The sequence below is a fragment of the Alligator sinensis genome, unplaced genomic scaffold, assembly GCF_000455745.1.
Source record: "Alligator sinensis unplaced genomic scaffold, ASM45574v1 scaffold658_1, whole genome shotgun sequence".
Lineage (NCBI taxonomy): Eukaryota > Metazoa > Chordata > Crocodylia > Alligatoridae > Alligator > Alligator sinensis.
In genome coordinates this window covers 458,850-476,920 of record NW_005842109.1, presented here as the reverse complement: position 1 = coordinate 476,920, position 18,071 = coordinate 458,850, and the positions used below count along the sequence as shown (strand labels likewise).

The following is an 18,071-nucleotide window of genomic DNA, read 5'->3' as shown; positions in this document are numbered from 1 at the left end:
CTATGCAGCGGGTCGGACTCGATGATCTATTGAGGTCCCTTCCGACCCTAACATCTATGAATTAATCATTCAATAATAGTAATGCTTGCTTTTCTTTTTTTGCTTTTCCTACAGCCACACAGTTATGCAGTGAACAGAAATGTCTTTATTCTTCATCATTCCCTACTTGTGATACTGGCCTGTCATTACAGTAAATCTTACACCCATCTTATGAGAGGCCTTAGATTCTTTGTCACAAGGCTTAGCTCCCTTTTCTAGATCAGTGTAATCAGTTGTCTTTCGGAATGGCAGGATAAAATCTGCTTGTCCTGGAGACAACTGAGGAAATGTAACATCAATATATTTCTGAAAAGCTTGTCTTGTGTCTGCTATTTCAGCTTCCAGGCTGTTTTTCCAAACTGTCATGCTTTCCAGTTGTTGGTTTAGAGTCTCTATTTGAGCTTCTGTTTCTTTCTGTCTGAGCATTGCTTCTTCCAATTTAAGCTGATGTTCTGCTTCTGCTTCTTTGCGCTGCTTTTCAATGTTCTCCTGATTCTCCTTTAGTGATATGTCCAAAGCAATATTCATTTCATACTGTTTTTCTTTTGTTAATTGATCAAACTTCTTCTGATACACTTCTTTAGCCAATATCTTAGCTTCATGGAGCTGCTCCATGTGCTTTCTATGAAAAAGATATATTATTAAAGATTGTTAAAGAAAAATAAGTACTTTAGCACTGGGCAATGCTAATGTGTCTTATTCAACTAGAAATACAAGTAAAATTATAACACAAAGTAGAAGAATGATAGGAATAAGCAGAATCAAAAAGGCTTTAAGGGGGAAATATTCTCCTTTGTACAGCAGACAACATTTTTGTGTTTATCACCTGTTCTACTTTATGGAGAACTTTTAATATTCAGTAGGCTGCATAGACATTCTGCGCAGGAGAATCTGAAGAGGGTAGCTACATTGGTGTGGGGGTGCTATCTGCATAAGCAAGTTCTATGGGATGGAGCCTTGTTTTCATAGTGAGAATGAAAATATTAAATAATATAGCATAACAAAATATGGCTCTTTTCTGAAAACCTGTTGAGAAGGGAACATTCTGTTACAACAGATCTGTGCTCTGAACTGTCAGAGTTATTTCTGTTGGTTTTAGTGACAAAAGTAAATTTTACTATTCTCATCTCATTGGAGAAGGAGCACAATATTATGATGAGTCAAACAATATTGGCTTAATTAAATAAAGGCAGAATTTGCCCTCACTTTCACCTGTCAAATTCCATTTAATTCAAATGAAGAAAATGGGTTTTGCACAAATGTAACTGAGGGCTGAGCTGGCTTGTAAAATTAATTTCTAGTGGTGATCTGGGTACCATGAAAAAAAGCCTTAACTTTCAGACCCTACAATAAGTTTGTGGTACTGGCAATTAGAAGCCAAATACTGTTTTACTTCTAAATTAAGTGAATTTACATGAAATCAGCAAGACAATAGTAAGACTAAAATTCTACATGGCCATTTATAGTGCCAGAGTGGGTAACAAAATTGCTTCTACACTTTAGTCAGGTAACTCAGAATTGATTGCAAGCTGAACTTTGGGGATGCATCCAGACAAGCATGGACGTGCAGCATGTAGCGCAGCAGACCCGTCTGTAGCACTGCACACTGCACATGCAGGCATGCCTCGCACTGATACCTTGCAGTGTGGGCAGAGGTGCAAGGGATTGACCCCAGAGATCCCACTCCAAAAAATAGTGATCTCCCAGGGTCAAAAAACCCACTCCAAAAAAAAGTAGGGTGGCACGTGTGGCAGCAGTGTGTTCTGCCCAAAACCAGAGCCTGTCCAGCCAGAGCCACACTCTAGCTGCTGATCAGGCCCTAGCCTCCACTACCCCACCCGGGATAACCTGCCATGTTCCAGAGTGTGCATGGCATGGGCATTACCCAGGGACAAGTAGCAGTGGTACAAGGTGTGGTGCTGCTACTTGTCCCTCGGGAAACAAATGGCCACGTTCATCTGGATGCGGCCTGATTGTCCAGTAGGTGAAATATCGTTCTGTCCTTTGTGCCTGAGAAACATGTATGTCTTCAGATCATTGTCCTTAGTTATATATCCATCTGTATGCTTTGTATGCATTCTAGAGATAGAATATGCTGTTAGAATATTAATGTTTAGTTTTTTGACAATGGACACCATAGAAAACCCTACACAGAGTGTTTTAGTAAATGTTGAGGTATACATTTTTGTTTATCTTTATAAAAATTAACAAACTGAACTATAGAAAATGTCAAGAATACTTTTGCTGTTTGGCCATTTCTTTCAGTGCAGCCTCCCTTTCCTGTCTTCTGACTTCAGCTACAGCTTGCATCTTTTCCAGAGCACATTCCATCTGGACACGCTGAAGTTTGTGAGCCATGCGCTGTTCTGCAGCTTCAGATTCCCTCTTCAGTTCATCTTCCAGATACTGCTTCATAACTTTCCTTGTTTGCAACTCTGTTTCCTTAAAAGTAGTTTTAAATAGTGGGCAATAAAGTACTCTTCAATCTCCCATTAAGCCCCCACACCCATAAAGCTCAGAGGGAAAACAGCATTTCAATACATCACTGAAAGAAAACAGCCATAACTCATTGTATAAAACAGCTCATCTTCTTGTCCTTGTACACTAAGGTCTATCAAAAATGCTTAATAAACTGATGGCAAATGAATGAATTGTCAAATATTAGGAATTCTGAGATTTTGCAAAAGCAAGAAACATCTTGGAGCACAGCCCAGGACTACAGAATAAATTCTCAGAGGAACTGAGGGCTACTGTAAATCTCACCACTTTCTATTCCAAATACCAGGATGATTTCTTTGACCTTCTATATATAGGTGTGTGTGTGTGTGTGTGTGTGAGTAATGCCGCTTAATATGTTAGCTGGAGGTGTGCAGGTACTACAGTGCTGACAATATTTTAAGGACTAATAGCATCAATATATAAAACATAGAATACACAGAATATACTTATAGAATATAGAACAGAATGTTGTAGAAACTTAATCACTGTTTGTAGTTGTTTCTCTTTATATTAATATTTGTCTTTGGAACTTAGGTCGATAGTGACCCACAAAAATGAAATCGAGTTTCTATACAATAAAATATTGCAGTTTTCCCATTCAATATATAAATGTTTGTATAGTAACATACTTTCAGATGTTTCCTCTTTTAACTTACTTAGGCCCAAGCTCAACAAACAAGTTAAACACCTGAGCTTCCATGACAATAGAATGTAAGACTACTTAAAACTGAGCCCATGTTTAACTGTTGTGCTGACTGTAAAAATGATTTAATCATATGCTTTAAAGTGGTTTTCTAAACTGGTGTGTCTGTTACAAAGCAACCAGGTTTCATACAATAAAAAGAAAAGTACAAAACACTACCCAAAAATCCCCGCTGTTCCTCCTCCCCACCAAAAAAGCCTGAGTATGTGTCCAGGCAGACCATACAATTTAGTACAAGTCTAAACCCAATAGTCCAAGGCAAATTCTTTCACCCAACAGCAAATGTCAGACCCCAGCTGAACTGAGAAGAAGGGCATACAGAAACATAAATACTTTTTTTAACATGCAGTAAGGACATGGGCAGATTGTCAAATTAAAGTATGTTAACAGGATGCTGGGGACTTATTCTGTAAAAACTGATGTGCACTAAACTGCCTGGTCAAGTTTACCCTATGGTAAATGAAAGTTAAACCATAGTAAGTCCTTCTCCTCTGTGTCCTGGCTAGTAACTCACTTTAATTTGACCATTTGCCCATATACTAGACATCCTGTATATAGTTAATAAAATAAATCAGTTACACACTTGTACATTTCTACAGTAAAATATTTGGTATATTAAAAACAAAACTAATCACTCCCAACCTCTAATTCCTGTTCGTGCCTTTTTTTAAGGCATTCTACAAATTCATTGTGTTCATCTGCTGCTCCCTCAAGGGCTTTTTCCAATGCATCTTCTTTTTGTATCTCAGCCTTTAAGAAAGGTCATAATTCAAACAGTTAGCTAAAATTCTGATTACAGGGCATTTGGACAAGGACCAGATGTTATATCATCGATAACTCTATTGTTTTCCATTTAAAAAAGAGAGTGCAATAATTCTAAATAAAGATGATGAAATGCCTCGTGAGTTTGTCTCATTGGACAAAATTAGTCATTGTTCTTTCAAAAACTGACATACAGTGATCACTGTCAAAATGTTATTTGTTAACACTGCTACCCATATAGTGGAGTTAAGATAATACATCCATGATGTATTTTAAGTTATAGGGCACTCCCAGTATCTCACATAGTACAGCGTGGACAAAAGCTGGCAAATGCTGATACTGTGGCCACAGTGCGTTTCAGATACAAATATTTAAGCAGATATAAACTTACTCTTTATAATGTTAATATACAGGTGTCGGAATATTTTTAGAAATGTGCCTTGTTGAGCATGGGGTAAACATTCACAAGCAGTTTATGAATGCACAGCTTACTCTTAGCTGCAGTGAAATTAGTGGGAGTTTTGGTCTAGACTTTGTTTGGGGCAGGACTTGCTATTTGTGCAGCAACAATTTTAGACTAGGGATGTCAAATGTATGGCCCATGGGTCAGATCCGCTCAGTGGAGCCATACAATCTGGCCTGCAGGTTTCTGGACGGACCCTCCAAGCTATATGAGGCAGATGCCAGTCCCAGCCCACGCTCTGCATGTGGCACATGGGCTGACCCAGTGCTGCATGCAGCACAAGGGGTCCATCTGGGGCATTGGTTGCATACAGCAACACACCACAGCTCTGCACGCAGGCTCCAGTGTGCATGGGTGACCTGGGGCCCCATCTGGACTGGCACTAGAGCCAGCACAGGTCCAGTCTGGTGTGGCACTACATTGCAGCCCATGCTCTGGCTCAGCCCCTATGCTGTGTGCAGCACCGGGTCCAGCCCACACACCACATGTAGGGCAAGCCCTGGAGTGAGGCTGGCACATACTGTATTTATCATTCCGGCTGGACCTGGTGCCATAGATGTGGCATGCAACATGGTGGGGTTGGTTCCGGTTCCCATCTGGCCCGCAGACTGGGCCAGGCACCTTCCTCTGGCCTGTGGAGCCAGATGAATTTGACACCCCTGTTCTGGACTTCTTGGGTGCCTATACACGAGCAGCAAGGCTGCTCTAACATGCTGTAATTACACTGCGTTGGAGCAGGCTTGATTAATTGAGTCTGCTGGAGCGTGCTAATTACTGCTCTCCAAAAGACTCCAGCATCCAAAAGACTCATTGAACAAGCTTTAGTTAAAGCGACCGTACCACCATCTTTAAGTGCAGGGTTGCTGATGCATGAGACGCTTCAGGCACTTGAATCAGAGTGGCTCTCAGAGCTGCTCTAATTAAAGTGCACCTCCCTCCCACACTCCCAGATCATGTGTATAAACATCTATTATTGCCAATTATATAAATAGGCATTTGTAGTTGGTTAAAACACATTTAAACTCCAAAAATGAAATGATTCAATCAAGATTATGTGTTTTGAGCTCAAAGGACTTCATCCATAATAACCACATTATGATAAACATTCAAAAGACCTGAAAGGATTCATCAACCTGGACTGATAGTGGTATAACTTTATTTACCGCAAGCTGGAGTTCCTTCTTCAGTTTTTCAAGCCGTTCTTGTATTTCTAACTCCTTTTCTCCATGTTGTTGTTGCTGAAGCTCTGCTCCAATTTCTATGTGCACAACAGAAATGGATCATGAACAACATGCTACATGTATAAAGAAAATTGTAAACTGTTTCTGACCCTCTGCTTTATTCGCTATTCAAATAAAAATTATACACAAATGTGAATCCTCACTTCACTTATTATCACATACATGTAATTATACATAGTGCTATAAGTGCCATGGTGTATGCAGTGCTTTATACTCAAGGGTTTAGGTCTTGATCCAGTAAAGGACTTTAATGCCTACAACAACACTTAAGCAGAACTGAAGCTGTGCAGCTGTTCAGAAAATAATCCCAGATTAATTGGGCTAGAGAGAGAGAGCATGAGTCTATAGCCCACTGGCTATGGCACTCATCCAGAGGGGAGGAATCTGAGAAAGAATCTGCGATCTGGTTCTTGTTCCCATGACTGCTTATGCATTTTACATTGAACAGGATAAATATATTTACAGCTCCAAAACATCACCACTCATGTTCTAGGCAGGTAAAAAGTGCAGTGGTTAGGAGACTCCCCTGGGGGTGGCAGCATGTGAAACCTTTCAAACTGAAAGTTGCCCTGAATCCAGGTCTCTCACTTCCTAGGCAAGTGCTTCAACAACTGCAAGGTCATTAGATCTTAATAAAAATAGATGAAAAGGAATTATCACATGAAGCTACTTTCATTTCCCAGCCCAGACAAGCAGGTATTCATTTACCATTGCATTGACTGGGGCAACCAGACACAAATCCAGAGCAGAGCTTGAGCTCACACCTCTGGAGCCATGGTGAGATACCTTAGGCACATACTGTGAACAGTATTAGGAGGTTACAAATTTAGAAATTCTCCCCACCTCAGTCGAATAAATGTGGTCTCAAACCTTTTATGGATCTATTCCTAAATTTTTTTCTGAGAGAGAATTAATTTACATTAGGAAAATAAAATTAAAAGAGTGAATAAATTAAGTAATAGATTAATTTAAAAAGAAAAGGAGAGGAAAATACTTCAAAACAGAGTATTTTAAGACACTCCTTAAAATGACTCAATGTCTGCATCACCCACAGCTCCTGTAGAGCACTGAACACATACTTGATACTTTAAATAAGTCTTCGTGTTAGTTTAAAACATAAGTACACCAAGCTTTATGAAATTACTTTTTGTAAGTCATGATTGAATATAGGAAGCATAACTCCTATAATATGTAAAATGACTATTCAGAATATTTACAACAATAAGGCATATAACAGCTTAATTTATTGGTATATTTCTAACTCTTGCTATTAATACTAACAAATTAACATATATTTTCTTCCAATTTTCAAATGATTATTGAAGTATAGATAATTTAATTAGAAACTTAGAGAGAGTCTTATGTGAGAGTACAGTACTATCTTGAGTTATTCTGGCAGAATCTTGCTTATGAGCTTTCCATAGCAAAGCTTGTAACTTTGTTTAAATATTAATTGAAAACAGTTATACTCAACATGTTGTGACCACAGTGTCCATAGTCATCATGAGGTAGTCTCTAACATAATTATTATTTTTCTCTCGGCATTTAAGGTTGAGGTCAATGGAAACTCTTCCATCAGTGGGATTTACATCAGGCTACTACTGGGTATCAAGCTAAGATCCAGATACAGAATAAAGACTTAAAAGCAGGCTCCACTAGGATTTGTGTAGGTATAAAGGATCCTGGGTGGATCCCACTGCAAGGTGAAAGGACAGTATGATCCAAATATGATTTTTCTCCATCCACTTGAGCCTTACCAACCATTTTCAAACATGTGCATAGGTAGCTGTCTCTTGTTCTTTACAGTGGGCAGATCTTTAACACCTTCAATTACTGCTGTTTACTTGAGAAAAATAGCTATTTGTTATAGCGTATTTACAGGCAGTCCTTGACTTACAAAGCTTCAAGTTACAACATTTTGCGCTTACAACGTTTATAAATTGACAACCTGTTTCAACTTTCTGACATCAGTTTCGACTTTACAACACTTGATCTGATGCCAAGCCACACCAGTGAACAAGTTCACTGTGTCACCCACCTCCCTGGAGAACATCTGTCCAAACTTCCTTGGACACTTTCTTTAAGGAAGAAGATGAGACTCCAGAAAAACCTGCAGTCAAGACTACTGAGAAGACTCCAGCCAAGAGCCCTTCAAAAAGTCCAACCAAGAGCCTTTCAAAAAGCCTAGCAAAGTCACCTCAAATAAGTCCTTCCAAATCAATATGATTGCTATTTACAATATAAATATGTTAATGTAGCTATATTACTCATCTATAATTAATTGAGTACAAAATTCTCGGGTATTTTTGGTGAAAATAGGGTATTGGGCCTTGGCTCAGGAACCAATCCCCCATTTATAACATTGTTTCTTATGAGAAAATTGGTTCTGAGTTACAACCTTTTGACTTAAGATGCGGTTTTCAGGAACCAATTGTGTTGTAAGTCCGATAATACTGCCTGTATTAAGAAGTAAGTATATTTTTCTCTGAGTGACCAGGGGCCATCAGACTTAAGCTGTAAATGTATTTGTGAATGTTGAGAGTATGTGTAGAGAGCTACAAATGAAAAATTTGGAAACAAACTTACCCAATATATCCCGGTGCGTATAAAACCGTGTTTTGTAAGGCTTATATTCCCGAATCCGTTCAAAGGTAGCAGGAGAAGGAGGTGGTGGTATAATTTTTGAACAAACAGCACAGCAAACAAAAGAGTTTAAATCTGGATTCCTGATCATGGCTGTATTCAAGTAGTTTTCTCTAATTAAGGAAGTTACTTAAATGTCAGAAATATACGCTAGTTGGAATAAAATCAGGCCTCGTTCTTGCCAGTAAAAGAAGGGTTACTTCCTCCCCAGAAAATGTGCAGGTCAGTAAAAACATAGATTCATCCACCATTATTTCTTAGGGTATCTAAAAGATTTGCCTGCAGGTTAGGAACACCAATGCTGAGCTCAATCACATGATGCAGACAGATGATGAGAAAAGCTTTATCATCTGACCTTTTGCTGTCTTAAAACAATCTCCTACCTAGCAACTGTTACTAGGCAGGACAAGCTTTGCTCACAAAAGCACTTTGGTTTGTGTCTGGTGTTAGACAGCATCTCAGCAGACTTTTCATTCATTATTTAAAGAATGTCAATACTTTCAATTGACACCAAGCAGTTTAAAAGGGTTTTTAAAGTACGTAGTAGTGGCTTTTGTTTATAGGTTTGGCTTGCAGTGGTTTTGGTGAAGAGAAATGTTACCACTGCTAATAAGAATGGGAGGTCTGCCGTCTGAAAAAAGTCTCCATGTAGAAAATAATTTTGATTTATAGTTCTTGCCAGGCTAACTAATTTTTCTGTTAACTTCTCTTACTATCACTGAGAATGAAATCTACAGAAAAATGAGGAAACTAAAACACACTGATGCTATTTTCTTGCCCCCAGTACACGTACGAGCAGCTGTGCCAGGGAGTGGTGAATGTACCTATTTTGCCACTCTAGAATTAGCCTGTATTAATCTCAGTGTGCATGCTGGTTTGACAGGAATTGGATATTTAACATTTGATGAATGGCAACACTGTTCTTGTACTGCCCATCAATCCACTATATGGCCACATCCAGATGAGTGAGCATGTGCCTGTTGCCATGCTTCAAAGCAGTTTGAGATGCCACAATAGGCACACTAAGAATGAAAACATGTTCCTCACGGACTCATTTTGATACCAGGAAATCCTAGTGTCAAAAAAATCCTAAACCCCACACTGGGAAAAAGCGGTGCAGGGCACGTGCAGCAGTGGATAGACCTAGGCTCTGTCCCAGATAAGCAGGGATGTGGGGGTGGGGGTCTGTGAGAGTGGCAGGGACTGTGTGGGTGGGGGGGGACTCTGGGTGTGGGGGGCTGCTCAGGAGGTGTGGGTCCCCTAACTGCCTGCCTGCTGGCATGGCACACAGCCCCCACCACAGTAGCAGCTGCGGGCCATCGGGGTGCTCATGGCCCACTCCTGGCAGAGACCCAGTGCCACCTGTGCCACATGGAGCTGGCCCAGCCTGGCCTACTGGCACATGCCTTTAAGCAGGACCAGGCTGGCTTTTGCTGTCACTGTATGCTACAGTGCCCATACCACAGCCCAGGCAGCTGTGTGGTCTGGGTCTGGGTCTGGGTCTGGGTCTGGCAGGCATGCAGCCATGGGGCTACAGATCCAAGGGGGCAAATGCTGTCTTAGGTGGCAGCAGGTCACAGCCAGGCATCAGGCCCCACTGTGAGACTGCTGCAGTGGGTAGAGGGTGCAGGGGCCGCTCTAGGTCAGGGCTGCTGCAGCAGTCCAGCTGGCACAAGGGATACCCAGATACCAATTGGCCCAGTCTCAGAAGGTCACCGGAGCTGCTCCCCAGGGCATCTTTCTTTACTGCTGGAGCCAGCACAAGTTCCCCAGCCTCTGGTGCCCCTAGCTGAAGATTTGGGAGGAGCTCAGCAGGGTCAGTCTGCCCCAAGTGGCACAATTTGCCCCGAAGTGTACATTCAGGCACGTGTGCTGAGGCACAAATCTCCAGCACAAATTTGTGCTGTTGCTATTTAAGCTGCTGCAAGCACACATGCCTGAATGTGTGTATGTGCCCTGTGGTTGCATCCAGATGAGCGCAGCCAAGCAGTATGTGGTACTGCAAACACGTCTGCAGTGCCACATACCATGCTGTCAGCTGTTCTCTGTGCTGCAATGGGGCGCTGCCCATGCATGTGCTGCTCCATTTTTTTTCCATGGATTTTTTTGATACCTGGATATCCAGGGGTTAAAAAAAAATCGCAGAAAAAAACCCACAAAGCAGCACATGCACGGGCAGCGCATGCAGCTGAAAAGTGGAGCCGGGCTGCCTGGAGCTGCACTCTGGCTGTCAGCCAGGTTCCATGCAGTAGGGTCACCACAGCTACAGCCCTGGGATGCCCCAGATAAGGCTGCTGGGGCCAGCACAATGCTGGTCCCAGCCTCCCCTACTGCCCCCAGGATAATTTGCCACATGCCAAAGCGTGCGTGGCAGGAGCATTCCCCAGGGTCAAATAGCTATGGCACAAAGTGTGCTGCTGCTACTTGTCCCCAGGGAACCAAACGTCTACACATGTCTGGACACAGCTTATGTGTTTTGTATTTGTCCTGTTTCCTCCATTTTCTGTATATTATCTGTGTATTATTAAGGGAGTTCTTCTTAAAGTAATTGCTAAGAGTAAATAAGGATGAACCTTATCTGAAAAAATAAAAGCAAGGCTGAACATTCCTTCAATCAACAGTGTTTGGTTTTGCTTAGCTAATTAGTTCTAATTCCAGCCAATAGACACCACCACCAAGTAACCTTCTCAGACAAGCTCCCCCCCTAACACAGTTATACTGGGACTTGCAGTTAGTTAAATAAAAACATCCTCTCTCTCTACATTTTCATTTATTATTTTCTATTATTTATTTATTTATTTAGCTCTTGATGCTAAATGATGCTCTGCACAAATCACTGGCTCAGAGGATTGTGTATTAAAAAGCAGCTGTGGGCTGTGGCAAGAATTTGGTTTGTGGTCAGAAGGGTTAGAAAGTTTGTCGCCCAAATGCAAGCCTGTTAGAGATGTTTTTGCTCCCTAGGACTAGAGCATCTGCAAGGCTCTGTATAAAAGTTATACTTACACAAAACTTTGTTAAATAAATACTATTTATTTAAAGCCCTATTTGCAGGGGAACACTGGTTTTGAAGTCATTTTACAGTAGTTTCAAATAATATAAGCCTAACATATTTTAATTAATTGAAGAACCAGACATCAAAACCCACATCGTACATTTAAAAAACAAGGGTTCTTCTTGTCTTGTAACTGAAGAAACCAAGTGTTACCCTCCAGGGTAAGCATTTGATGACTCTGAATACATGAACACGCTATCTGGAACTCTCTTAGGCAGTTGGTTTTGAAAAGTATTCCTTTTATCATTCAGAAGGCATTTTTTTCTTTATTTGCAAGCTCTTGGATTCTTGGATTTGACTCAAGGCTACAATATCATGAGGTATCCAAGAGCCTACCGAAAATTATGCTTTCAGAGATTACAACATTTATTTATAATTTGGGAGAATATATTAGAATAATTACATTTTTAAAAACTCTCTCTTAAATGCATCCACTAAAATCAGTGGATCCACTAAAATGACATGAACAAGTTTTCCCCACAAACATTTTATAATTTTATTTAAAATGTCTCTAAGTGTATTCCAACATATTTATTTAGTTGAAATAAGTACAATTGTATAAGGTGGTAAAAGCATCTACTCTTAGATATAGGACACCTTTTATAGGATTTTTTCCCCTCTCAGCAGTACATTTTATAATACTTTAATTATCTGGGTTTAAATTCAAACTGGCTGCCTACTTCAAGTTGAAAAATATTCAGCCAAATGGTTCATCTACTCCTGAAGATAAGGCTAGGAAAAAAATGGTTCTTCCCTATTTTACAAATCCTGGTGACCTTTATTGAATGCCTTAGTGCCTCCATGCTTTGCAGCAGACACTTTGATTTTCGCTGAGGCACGCAGGCTCCATCAGAGATGTGCCTTTTGCCATCCCTGTTAAAAGTCTACCCACATTTGGCCAAGTTGCCGTGTTCTGGAAAATAAGTTTTCACATGCTCAGTAGATATTTAATAGTTTTAGCAAAGATTCCTGAAGATTCTGTTCATGTTGGGTATACTCCAGGGTGGAATGGAACAGGACTTCCCTTGTAATTGTTGCACTTGGTTGATGTGGGGTGGATCTGATTAGCTCCAGGTCAGACAGAGCTGGGAGTGTCTCATGGACCCTCCTGCTGGGCCTATAGAGCAGGGGTGAGCAAAATGCAGCCCATGGGCCGGAATCGGCCCACCAAGCCAGTCTATCTGGCCCGCAGGGCCCCTAAAAAAATTAGAAAATTAATATTAATCTGCCCTGGGCTGACTGAGGGACAATATTACATAGTCATAGTCCCGAATCCCAGCACCCCCTCCCATTTCCCCCCACCCCCATCTCCTTCACTTCCTCAATCCCAGGATCCTTGTTCTGTAATTTTGTCCCTCAGTCTTTACTGGTCTGGCTTTTTTTCTGTCTGTACTCAAATGAAGCAGCTTTCTTCTCCATGCTCTATAGCAGGGGCAGGCAATTATTTTGGGCGGAGGGCCACTTACTGAGTTTTGGCAAGCCATTGAGGACCGCATGGCAGGCAGCTGGGGCAGATAAATATTCATTTTCTAAATTTTTTAGGGGCCCCGCAGGCCAGATAGAATGGCCTGGCAGGCCGCATCCAGCCCCTGGGCTGCATTTTGCCCACCCCTGAGCTAAGGGATAACACCCTCAAGAACTCTGCAGGTAGACATGAGGTAACAAGATAACAGAACAAGAACACAATGGTGAAAAAATAAATAGCACTTGGCCACCAGCTTAATAGTATGCAGCCACCACGGATGGTATATTGAAGGCAGCTGGGGGCTTGTAGGACAGGGGAACAGCAAATGAACTCTGGCAAGGAACACCCTCCCACAGACGTTACATGAGACAGAAGTGAAGCAGGAGGCAAGGTAGCCCTCACTGCCTTGGACAATATGATGAGGCTGTGCCACTCTGTGGGCTAGGCAAGCACCAGGGAGTTCACTTCGTCCTTTCCGCTGTTTAGAGCTGATGGAAACTGTGCAAGGTAGTCACCTCTGCCAACAACACATGTGGTTGCCATGACAAGTTTGCAGGTCTGGAGGAGGTATAAAGACAGGCAACTCAGGGAGATCTGGAAGGAGACAAGAAATTATTTTGGCCATAATATAGGTCTCGGAGAAGGCAAAAGAAAGAGTGCATCAGCATGCTCTTTATCAGACTCCTAGCACTCTAATGGATTCACTGCTATATTCAAGAGGAAGGAGCAAGGCATACTCACAGACCCAGCCAGCTATATGACCAGTTGGGTCCAGATTATGATTGCACAAACTCAATTCTAACATCTAATTTTGAATTCTTGACTGTGCATCCTTAATATTGACATCATTTTGCTGGTGAAGTTATTTTTAAAATGTATTTAAGTTTCTGTATATAACATGTAATCTATCTACATATTAATAAAGTATCCTGTGATTTTAGAATGTCCTTTACTTAGATCACCTCGATTCCAAGGACTTACATTAAATTGTAAACGTAAATGTTTTTCAAGCTAGCTTTGAATGGATTCTTATTTTTCTATAGTATTTGTTCTCTCAGCTTTTTTCACTAGAAATAAGTCAGCAGAAATATTTTTGTCAGTATTTTACCAAATATTTTAAAATTCATTTGTCAAATGTTTTGCCTGTTTAAAACTAGGTAGTTGCAATACTAAAAGTGCCAATTTTTGCAGATCATATCTATTACTTTTTCCCCACAAACGGTATGCCTTGAATTAAAAGCCTGTCATTATTTTCAAAGGAAATTATGGTTCAACTCATCTTGCTATTACAGAAATTTAAAGGCATTTAAAGACCAGTTTTCACATGTTAATTATGCTTCTTCCCAACACAAATTCTAAGCACCAGAGACAATGGTTCTTAACAATACTTTTATTACTGTGCATATCTTATATACAATTTATAGGTATACACATGGTATTTCATAATCATAATGCAACTTAATTGGATTAAATTTCAAAAGAATAATTTATTAATTATTTTAAGAGCTGAACAGGGAAAAAGCACTCAGGATACCGGCTTGTAAAACTGATTCAGATCAATACATTCATAAAGTTTACTGCCAGTCAGTTTATGAATATTTGCCCTGTTAAGAAATGTATCTTGATGTTAGTTATCAGTTCTTTAATCCCACTTGGAAGTTTTCCTTCTCATAGACCTGGTTCCTTCACTGTCAATAGCTTCATAGAGGTCTTTTTTATTCTCTTGTGTTGCATGCAAGTAACCAATGTAGGCCACACACAGTGTGATTGTTACGAGTCCAAATGCCATTATAGGTTTGTTCTGTTAAAAAAAAAAAAAGCAGTTAACACAAACTTAAGTCAAAACTGGGGCTGTTTTATTTATCATGTACATCAAATTCTTAACACCTTACATGCAAAGTGACCAGTAAACTTTAAGGATATTAGTACTAGTGCCCTTTTGATACTTAAGCAATTCCCTTCAAAAAGACAACAGATTTGACTTTTTCCAGGGATTAAAGTATTTTTCTATAAAATGCTACCTAGTTAAAAAAAAACTAAAACATTCCTTCCCATCCCCTTCCTGAGGCCCCAGTGTGGATCATATATACTGTCATGGATCAACTGAAAGCAGAATTCCTAAGTGACAAGACCAGTTGATAACACGCTAAATCTGGATACCACTGGGACAATAAGTCTGATCCTCTCAAACAAGTTTTTACTTTTTTCCCCCTGCAAAAACACTTATAAATTATTGCTACATCCTATGCTTTACTGAATGCACCAGAGAATGTGCAACCTCATTAATGTTGCTGGACTATGCAGATAAACATAAGCAGAATATCATCTACTTAACTGCTAAAGCAAATATTACAGCAAAGAACATTCACTGACATATTCCAGTTATGTCAGTAACCCATACAAATGCATGTTTAAAGTAATTTTCCACAATACCTTCTTAATGAGATTGTTTTATAAAGCTGTATTAGAAATAATAGGCAAACATCTCTTGGATATTTTTCCAGCCACTTTTTTTGTTTCAAAGCTACTGCTTTTAACATATTAACTGCCTGTTAGAGGGGGGGCATCTATAATTGGTGCCAGAAGATAACAGCCTCTCCTTTCTGCACAGCCGTCCAAAGCTTGCTAGCATTGCAGAGGCTGCTGCCAACACCATGTAATTGGGTGGATCAGATCAGCAAAACCTGCTGCATGCCTACCCATTGCTGTCTGCCAGCTGTATTTTGTTTGGTGATAATCAGGCTATGTCACCTAAGAGAAAAGTAAGGCCTGAAAACGTGTGCTAACTGGTTCTAAAAGTTCTGTAAAGAGAAGTGGAAATGTGTGCTAGCATGGAGACCTTTAAAAAAAAATAAAACGGCCTAAATTAAAGGAACCCACACCCCCTTCATATTTTAAAAATAAACATTTTCTTAAAACTTTAAAAACCTGAGAACCCCTTTTCTTTACCCTGTCAAAACAGAGAAGAGAGGCTCCTTGTTACTAAAAATATTGACTCTCAGGATGCCAACATCCCTCTGGAGTTTCTTTGACCTTATTGGGATCAGATGCAAAATAGTCCAACAATATACAGGGGGAAATTAAAGCCATGTTTACAGAAAGCTGTCAAGCACTCAGAAAAAAGTATTTTTAGTGATGGCACGCATAGGTTATTCTTGTAAAAAGATCAGTTATTAAAGCTCAAGTCAGAAGTGCCTCTTGAAACGGTCTCTGAGTAAGCGTCTTACAGGTTTGATGAAGAGCTCGGGGTTCACGGCACGGAACAGCGTGGTGGTTCGCACACCCCGGAGTCCCGGGCTCCGATAGCCCCTTTCATTGGGAGCTTCGTTTGGGGCGCTCGGTGGCTCAGAAGCTGAGGGCATCTCGACCCACGCTGAACTGTGACCTAGGAACAAAACTCAAAATAAATCTTCAAAACACAAGTGTCCCAGGTCCATCCATGTCCCCCCAGCGCCACGTCCTCCTCTGCCCAGGCCATCCATCCCCCACCAATCTTTTACTGCTGAAGCAGGTGCTTTCCTCAGGTGACTGCTACTGCCGTTCTCCACGTTTTGAGGGAGCAGCTCTGGCCTGCCCCTGAGGTGGAGTGGGGGGCACTGCCCACAGCTCCTCTCAAGCCTGCCCTGCCCTGCCCCAAAACGGCCCCTGGTTGCTCCAAAACCCTCATCTCTTTCCTGCTGGAGACACTGGTCCCAGTCAGGGCTGATGGGGCAACGTGGGGCTGACCCATAATACCAGGCGCGCGAGTCGGGGAATGGCCAAGCCCCTGCCCCACGCACCACCTCTGTGCACAGCGAGACCTGCGGGGCAGGGGCAGACCCCTCCCCCATCAACAGGGTCCGCGCGGGGGTTGCACACGGCACGCCCCGTTCCGTGCCGCACCAGCCCCTCGCGCCCCCTGCCGGGGGTAGGCCGCCAGCCAAACCCCACCCTTCTATTGCCGCGCGGGGTGACGGGAGCGCCCAGACACTTCAAGGGGCTCGGCCCGCCCTGGGCCCGCCTCCTCCTTCTCGGGTCCCAGCCAATAGCCGCCCAGCGGCTCCCTCCTCCCCGCGCCCAATCAGTAGCCGCCTCACGCGGGAGGAACGTGCTCAGAGGTGCGGGTGGGTGGATAGCGGTGGCGTGGTGACGTAAAGCGGAACGTTGTGACGCCGCGCGGCGTTCTCAGCGTCTAGCTGTGACGCGGCGGGTGGCTGGGGCCGGTCCCGGCTGTGGTAGTAGCGAGGGAAGAGGCTCGTTTCTTAATCAGAAGACGAATTAATGATCTTGTTGCTCTTGTTGCAGCCAGAGCGCTGGTAAAGATGTCCTCCGTCCAGAGAGGGCGGCTGGAGAGGCCCGCGGGCACCCGCCTGCACCGGGGGGCTCCCTGGGTGACGGGCATCCCTGGCCCTTCATGGCCCCCGGGGGGACCCCGCACTCTGCATGACCCCTCCCGAGCACGGCTTCCCCTGGAGCCATAATCAGGTCTCGAAACGGGGGGACCCTGCACAGGCACAAACAGGAACGTGACAAGAGGTTACCAAGACTCTGCCCAAGGCAGGTGCCCAACTGCCAGGGAAATGCCAGGGCTAGGCCTGTGCGGGTGACGGCAGAGCTGGGGCCGCTTGGGTTGTTTCTGTGACAGGTTGTGCCTCTTAGCCGTCCAAGCAATGTTAGGCAAGCGCCCAGTGGTCCCCAGGATTGCAGCCCAGGCACATCTCCCAGCCCTCTAGCAGAGGCTGTACAAACGCAAACATCAGCCAGGGCAAGTAGCCCCAACACATTCACCTTGAACTGGTTTGGGGCCAATGTCCTATTTCAGGTATCTGGACCTGAATTCTTGATCTTCAGCTCCCCCCTAAAACCCAGGGGGGCACTTAAATCATGACCACACTCATCAGACTTCTCTGCCTCGCTTACAACAAGGTCGGATGATTGTTTAGTCTGGCGGAGAGAAGACCAAGTTGGGTTTTGATAGGCAAGAGTTCTTGCAGGTGATACATTTTATTGGACCAACTGCCTGGCTGGGACAGACTGAAATGTGGCAAGAGTCTTCACCTACCTGAAGGGGGATGATAAAGAGGATGGAGCTAGATTTTTCTCTGTGGCCGTAGGGGACAGGACTTGAGCTGCAGCAGAGGAAATTTGGGTTGGAGATTCGGAGGAACTTTCTGACCATGGGTGCCATTACCCATTCATGGTAGCACTTGTTTCCCACAGTTAAA

The 18,071-nt window shown here is 42.5% G+C and overlaps 2 protein-coding genes across 8 annotated transcripts; both read right to left on the bottom strand.

Annotated features, from left to right (window-relative positions):
• Positions 1–162: 162 nt before the first annotated feature.
• Positions 163–8,441, bottom strand: CUNH6orf163 (chromosome unknown C6orf163 homolog). Its single transcript, XM_006024579.1, has 5 exons — positions 8,294–8,441; positions 5,630–5,724; positions 3,884–3,991; positions 2,279–2,481; positions 163–661 (listed from the first exon to the last, which is right to left on the bottom strand). Exons 1-5 carry the CDS (start codon positions 8,439–8,441, stop codon positions 163–165), a joined length of 1,053 nt encoding a protein of 350 aa, XP_006024641.1.
• Positions 8,442–14,244: 5,803 nt separating this feature from the next.
• SMIM8 (small integral membrane protein 8) lies at positions 14,245–16,962 on the bottom strand. Of its 7 annotated transcripts, none has more exons than XM_006024556.3 (3): positions 16,944–16,962; positions 16,095–16,252; positions 14,245–14,668 (listed from the first exon to the last, which is right to left on the bottom strand). In XM_006024556.3, exons 2-3 carry the CDS (start codon positions 16,227–16,229, stop codon positions 14,510–14,512), a joined length of 294 nt encoding a protein of 97 aa, XP_006024618.1. In that variant the 5' UTR covers positions 16,230–16,252; positions 16,944–16,962; the 3' UTR covers positions 14,245–14,509. The 7 variants fall into 7 exon arrangements, with proteins under 7 accessions (XP_006024618.1, XP_006024613.1, XP_006024617.1 ...); XM_006024551.3 differs by lacking the exon at positions 16,944–16,962 and adding an exon at positions 16,798–16,933; XM_006024555.3 differs by lacking the exon at positions 16,944–16,962 and adding an exon at positions 16,750–16,847.
• Positions 16,963–18,071: the final 1,109 nt, after the last annotated feature.